This window comes from Apis florea, unplaced genomic scaffold (assembly GCF_048593485.1).
Source record: "Apis florea isolate Af1SG1 unplaced genomic scaffold, ASM4859348v1 contig_3564_pilon, whole genome shotgun sequence".
Classification (NCBI taxonomy): domain Eukaryota; kingdom Metazoa; phylum Arthropoda; class Insecta; order Hymenoptera; family Apidae; genus Apis; species Apis florea.
Genome location: NW_028256782.1, coordinates 209,000 through 216,375, shown reverse-complemented (window position 1 = coordinate 216,375; position 7,376 = coordinate 209,000). Strand labels below are relative to the sequence as shown.

The window sequence follows — 7,376 nt, the reverse complement described above, 5'->3', positions numbered from 1 at the left end:
TTCCTTTTCTTCACCTTCTTTCTCTCTCTCTCTCTCTCTCTCTCTTTCTCTTTTCTGTATATTTATTAACTATTCTATCGACAATGCGGAGTACGCGTAGACCTGTCTCGTTTCTTGTTCATCGAATCGATTCATCCATTCATCCTTACCCTAATCGAAACATCCCCTTGCCCAGATAACATATAACACCGGTGCTCACGTGCTCAACCCACGTTAGACGAATATCATTTACCAATAGATAGATCGGATTACCACCGGCGGACCACCGGCGAACAGAGAGCAAGAGTTACTTTACGCCGAATTAGGTCACCTGTTCCTCCGGTCCCCGCAGACAGGAAGTCGTTGAAGTTCGTCGATTACGCGATGGTACACACCCTCTCTTGGATAAACTCGTTGCGGACCATTTCTTTTGAACGAGTTGCTCGTTTCATAGGAAGAAAACGAAAATACGAATGCCTCTTGTTATAAAAGTAACTCGTCCCAACTGATTCATCCGATTATTTATATAAATATCGGTGTCAGTGCGAAATTGTTGCGGATTGATTAAAACAAAACGATTGCACGAAAGCCAAGTAGTAAGCAGAGATTAAGAAGAGGAGAGACCTCTATCCGCCTTGTTTCCTCCGAGTCGTTAGTCGTGCGACTGTCTCCTCAACGATTAGGTCATCTTCACCCTTGCGGCATTTTCGTGTCCGCGACGACAAAGCCACGGCATATCCCGGATGCGATGATTATCGTTAAGAATCGCCGAGTCTTACCACCGGCCCCCTTACTCTCGCCAATCTGTTCGTCCATCTCTTTCCTTCTTTCCCCCGTTATATTAGCCGTTTCTCTCTTTCCTGTCTTCGAGACAAGACAACCATGTGCGCCCTGTCAGGGCCCACGCGACACCCATTATGGGCAATCGGCCCTTCAAATGCGCTATAATCGGCCGGGACGATTCTTCAATCTCGCCCTGGAATGCGTCTTCAGCAAGTGGTCACGCTTGCCGGAATTATAATATTATCTAGTTGGAGCGCAACCGGACAAGAAGAATCATCAAACTCGTTATGCAACAATGTATATAGATCCCCGCGATGCGATCGTTGAAAATTCTTTTTACTTTTGCTGAGGCGAATGGTTGAATAGTAGTAGGTGGCATTGATGCAAATTTACGGGTACACATTATACACATGGATACACAAGCATTGATTTTATATTTCTCTCTACATGATATACTTTTATATAAATTAAACTAGTATCAGTCCTCCAGACGAAACAGAATTATCTTTACAAAAGTGTTTTTACTCATACTCGGATACATTCTTTTTTGTACGGTATAAAATTACTTTCCTGTTTACACACTTATGAAATATTACAGTACTTACGGCTTACAACTGTGTGTGTGTATATATATATATATATATATATATATATCACACAACACGTTACTAATATATTACAAACGTTCAAAAAAATCATTTCATAAGAACGAGAAAACCTTGAGACCGCATTTGTCTCTATAATAAAAAATTCGATGACAAAAACTTACTTATTAATTAGTATAATTACAGTATAATTAGATTAATATTACTATCATATATTATTACAGAAATTCAACAATAGATAATGTCATGTATATTCGAAGAAAAATTAATTTTATAGAAATATTAAGTAAATCCGATATAATACCTTTCAAAGTTCATGTCGTTTAATCTAATAATTCATAGAGGGAAAAAAAACATTAATTTTCCCCAGCACCATTGCACACAATTCATTGCTAAACGTAGGAATATTTCATTTCATTATAAAATAAGTGATATAAGCATTCGCCACTTGAACTAAATACTATTGCATACCATTATATGTAATAAATAAATTCATTGTATGTGTGTCAAACTTAACATATCATTTATCATTCTAATCAAGCTGAAATAAATATCGATTTCATAAATACAAAATATCAATTTTGTTACGAAAATTTTTTCTTTAAATATCATTGTATTTCTTTTATTATTATTATTATTTTTTTTTTTTTTTTAAATTAAAAAAGAGAATATGTGTACCTGTTAATATTCTAAATTATACAAAATTTTCAATTTGGACGGGGAATCTCTTGGCACATAATGGTCCATAGCATAATGGCACTTTCCGAAACCACTTTGTTAAAAGTGGATAAAAAATTAATTGTATTGATATTTTGTTTGTTAAAGTTGTTCTACTATATCGTGATCGTTTTTGTAAGAATATTGTTTGAAACTATTTTTCTGAGAATGCTTTGTTCTTTGTAATTCCTTAGCGAAATACATTATCGTTTTCTTAAGTCCTTCTGCTAAAGGAACTTTTGGTTCCCAATTTAAATATTTTTTAGCTCTAGTGATATCCGGTCTTCTTCGCTGTGGATCATCCTCGACCGCGGCAAGTTCAACTATTTTACTATTAGTACCAACTAAATCTTTTATTATAAGAGCGAATTCTGCAATCAATTATAAATTGTTTTTTTTTTTTTTTTTCAAAGCATTATATCAATTACTCTAAAAAATTTAACATCATATTTACCTTCTATTGTATGCTCCACAGGATTTCCAATGTTTATTGGTTGGGTATAATTAGATGCCATTAAAGCAACTAACCCGTCGACTAAATCAGATACATATTGAAAAGATCTTGTTTGTTTTCCACTACCGTATATCGTAATCGAATCATTCTGCAATGCTTGTAAAATAAAGTTTGAAACTACACGACCATCATTCATATGCATTCTTGGCCCGAATGTATTAAAAATTCGAGCAACACGTACTGAAACACCCTCTTGTCTCATATATGCATAACTTAATGTTTCAGCTACGCGTTTTCCTTCATCGTAACAAGCTCTTGGCCCTACAAAAATAATATTATGAATTATTTTCATTACAATTAAATAAAATTACAATCATTTCTATGTACCTATAGGATTCACATGGCCCCAATAAGTTTCTGACTGAGGATGTTCATTAGGATCTCCATAAACTTCGGATGTGCTAGCTATTAAAACTCTTGCTCCCACCCTTTTCGCAAGACCTGATATAATCAAATAATTATATTTATATCAATATTATTATAATAAAATATAGCTTAATTATTTAAATAATTGACTATTTGAATGGATTTTTTTAACTCCAAAAAGACATAGTATATACATACCTAAAATATTTATTGTACCTAATGTATTTGTCTTTATTGTTTTAACTGGATTAAGCATATAGTGTGGCGGACTAGCTGGGCTAGCAAGATGATATATTTCGTCAACTTCTAAATAAAGAGGTCTAACAATGTCATGATGAACAAGCTCAAAATTCTCATGACCAACCCAATGTTCAACATTACGTTTTCTTCCAGTAAAAAAATTATCTACGACTATCACTTCATGGCCAGCAAGCATTAAACGGTCAACCAAATGTGATCCAACAAAGCCAGCTCCACCTGTGACTAATATTCTTTTCCGGTTTTTATAATTAAGAAACTTGACTGTTGGGAAGTCTTTTGATACTTTATTTTCAATCTTAGCTTCAAGATGTTGTAATTTGCCTTCTAACTCACGAATTCGTATTTTTGCTTCTTCAATATCTTTAATATCAGTATAACGTATATTTTCATCAACTACCTCTTGAACTTTTTCATTGACACTTTCAATTTCATTTACATCTCCTAGATGAGATTTACGATCTCGTGGGTGAACTCGGGTAAAAGATTGTTCATCTTCTGGATTTACTAATGTTTTATAAAATCCTAACACTGTCATATGAAAACATACGATATACATATTATGAATAACAAATAACGACCGATAAAAAAAAATTGAGAAATCAATACGATTTTAAATATTTACCTAATATTATACAAATCACAGAAAAGGCAACCTGTTTCATCTTCCGTGGCGTGACAACCATGCTTTAACATTGCACATGTCATTGAGGATATCTATATTATTTTTCTAATCAACTTTGTATCGCACATTGACATCATAATATTGTACGTAAAAGGAAATGTTCAACCAATATCATTTTCAGTTTTATATAATTAAAAAAAGATAACCTCTTACGTCATCTCTATTTATTAATTTTCTGAAATTGTTAACTTTTAATTGTTACGTTTAATTATTGATGTAATGTAAGTGCTGCTATCTGAGCTTTCTAACATAAACTTTTCACAAATTTTGTTTTTTTTATTACTCAGATAAAATACAAGATAGATCTAATATTTAACGAGACTTTGTGTTCCATGGTATAAAATACCGATCGCGCAAAAAATTAGAATGTTTAGTATGCCCTCTATAATTTACAGAAGTAAATAATACAGACAAGCTTCATCTTATCTTATTGATTAAAAATCATAATAGAATGTACATATATATTTTATTATATTTATTTATATTTTTATGACGTTAAAAATATATTGTACAATATATATATTTATTTATTTATGCTATATATATTATAATAAATATATATATATTTTATATATACATAAATTTCATTTAAAAAAAATTGTATCTAAAAATTTTTATATATATTTTATTGTATATTATTGTAAATTAGATAAATTAATAAATATATATAAATAAATGTTTCTTCTTTTTTTTTTATTATTCATCTCTGTATTCCTTATATATTCTATAGTTCTTGCATATTTAAATGATTTTTAAATTATAATTAATATAATTTTTTCTTAATTTTAATCCTAATTATTGATGAAATATATTTTGCCGGTAAGTAAGATACCTATTAAAAAGTTTTCAATGTCAGCGCCATCTCGCGTTTGGATTCACGAAGCTCCGACTTGTTACTAGCATAACATGATATGCAAGGAGGTATGCGAAGTCATAGAGAAGGAACGCAATACTGTGCGAGAAGGACAGAAAATATTTAAAAATACATCGCATAGAAAAATCATTAATTATTCCTCTTCTACTTAAAATTTCGATACATTTGAGCTCGCATTTTGAAGCTAGAACTCCAGCGAACTTTCTCATATCAATTTTAATACGAAATTCTCCTTATTTATTTAATTATTAACGATTAACGTGTCATACGTTCTAATACAGTAAAGACGCCATATTGAAAATTCATTAATTATTCGTTTTCTATTGAAAATTTCTGCACTTTTAAGCATGAATTTTGTAGCTAGAACTCCAGCGAACTTTCTCATATCAATTTTAATACGAAATTCTCCTTATTTATTTAATTATTAACGATTAACGTGTCATACGTTCTAATACAGTAAAGACGCCATATTGAAAATTCATTAATGATTCGTTTTCTATTGAAAATTTCTGCACTTTTAAGCATGCATTTTGTAGCTAGAACTCCAGCGAACTTTCTCATATCAATTTTAATACGAAATTCTCCTTATTTATTTAATTATTAACGATTAACGCATCATATGTTCTAATATATTCTAATACGTTAAAGACGCTATATTGAAAATTTATTAATTATTCGTTTTCTACTGAAAATTTCTGTACTTTTAAGCATGCATCTTATAGCTAGAACTTCAGACAAGCTTCTTATATCAATTTTAATATAAAATTCTTGTTAATTATTTAATTATTAATTATTAACGCATCATATGTTCTGTTTTTTCAATTAAAAAAAAAAAAAAATTATATTTGCATACATTCATTACTTTTCAAATAAGTATTTCTAAATATAAAATTGCCGCGCTTCTTATTTTTCTCACAATATACCGATAGAGTATACAAATTTTGTCGATAAATTAGGAAAAAACAGTAAATAGAAAATTTTAGTACCGGTGGCGCCATCTCGCGTTTGGATTCACGAAGCTCCGACTTGTTACTAGCATAACATGATATGCAAGGAGGTATGCGAAGTCATAGAGAAGGAACGCAATATTGTGCGAGAAGGACAGAGAACATTTAAAAATACACCACATGGAAAAATCATTAATTACTCGTTTTCTACTTAAAATTTCGATACATTTGAGGTCGCATTTTGAAGCTAGGACTCCAGGCAACTTTCTCATATCAATTTTAATACGAAATTCTCTTTATTTATTTAATTATTAATAATTAACGCGTTATACGTTCAAATACGTTAAAGACGCCATATTGAAAATTCACTAATTACTCGTTTTCTACTGAAAATTTCTGTACTTTTAAGCATGCATCTTGTAGCTAGAACCTCAGACAAGCTTCCTATATCAATTTTAATATAAAATTCTTCGTCATTAAATATTTATTAACAATTATTATAGAAAATGTTGCGATCGTAAATATCCCGTCGGTAACCGAATCATAAACAATTAATTTATTTATTTAAATAACAAGAAGATTATGAACAAAAATAATACAGGAATATAAAGGAGGAAATAACGTTTAAGATACATATATTCGTGATAAGAAATAAATCTTATAATAATATGAAATTAATGAAAAATGAGTTGCATGTCGATAACATCAACATGTCGTTTACATATGACACATTAATAATTAAATAATTAACAAGAATTTTATATTGAAATTGATATAAGAAACTTCTCTGAAGTTCTAACTACAAGATGCATGCTTAAAAATGTAGAAATTTTTAGTAGAAAACGAGTAATTAATAAATTTTCAATATAACGTCTTTAACGTATTAGAACATATGACATATTAAGAATTAATAATTAAATAATTAACAAGAATTTCACATTAAAATTGATACGAGAAACTTCTCTGAAGTTCTAGCTATAAGATGCATGCTTAAAAGTGTAGAAATTTTCAGTAGAAAACGAATAATTAATAAATTTTCAATATAGCGTCTTTAACGTATTAGAACATATTAGAACATATGATGCGTTAATAATTAATAATTAAATAATTAACAAGAATTTTATATTAAAATTGATATAAGAAGCTTGTCTGAAGTTCTAGCTACAAGATGCATGCTTAAAAGTACAGAAATTTTCAGTAGAAAACGAGTAATTAGTGAATTTTCAATATGGCGTCTTTAACGTATTTGAACGTATAACGCGTTAATTATTAATAATTAAATAAATAAAGAGAATTTCGTATTAAAATTGATATGAGAAAGTTGCCTGGAGTCCTAGCTTCAAAATGCGACCTCAAATGTATCGAAATTTTAAGTAGAAAACGAGTAATTAATGATTTTTCCATGTGGCGTATTTTTAAATGTTCTCTGTCCTTCTCGCACAGTATTGCGTTCCTTCTCTATGACTTCGCATACCTCCTTGCATATCATGTTATGCTAGTAACAAGTCGGAGCTTCGTGAATCCAAACGCGAGATGGCGCTGACATCGAAAACTTTTTAATAGGTATCTTACTTACCGGCAAAATATATTTCATCAGTAATTAGGATTAAAATTTAAAAAAAATTATATTAATTATAATTTAAAAATC

At 30.0% G+C, this 7,376-nt stretch overlaps 1 protein-coding gene across 2 annotated transcripts; it reads right to left on the bottom strand.

Annotated features, from left to right (window-relative positions):
- Positions 1-1,177: 1,177 nt before the first annotated feature.
- On the bottom strand, positions 1,178-4,285 carry Uxs (UDP-xylose synthase). 2 transcript variants are annotated; one of them, XR_001112301.3, is made up of 6 exons: positions 3,848-4,261; positions 3,163-3,753; positions 2,926-3,039; positions 2,539-2,859; positions 2,046-2,455; positions 1,178-1,908 (listed from the first exon to the last, which is right to left on the bottom strand). XR_001112301.3 is itself a non-coding variant. In XM_003689548.4 (5 exons), exons 1-5 carry the CDS (start codon positions 3,906-3,908, stop codon positions 2,187-2,189), a joined length of 1,356 nt encoding a protein of 451 aa, XP_003689596.1. In that variant the 5' UTR covers positions 3,909-4,285; the 3' UTR covers positions 1,178-2,186. The 2 variants fall into 2 exon arrangements, 1 of the variants encoding a protein (XP_003689596.1); XM_003689548.4 differs by having other exon boundaries at positions 1,178-2,455; positions 3,848-4,285.
- Positions 4,286-7,376: the final 3,091 nt, after the last annotated feature.

What these genes read in the sequence shown, in the direction of transcription:
- Uxs (XM_003689548.4), bottom strand. Translation starts at nt 3,908, where the DNA reads ATGGTTGTCACGCCACGGAAGATGAAACAGGTTGCCTTTTCTGTGATT. An exon ending in AGGTACAATAAATATTTTAG is followed by an intron (nt 3,040 to 3,162) that starts GTATGTATATAC and finishes TGATTATATCAG; the next exon opens with GTCTTGCGAAAAGGGTGGGA. An exon ending in TGTGGAGCATACAATAGAAG is followed by an intron (nt 2,456 to 2,538) that starts GTAAATATGATG and finishes AATTGATTGCAG; the next exon opens with AATTCGCTCTTATAATAAAA.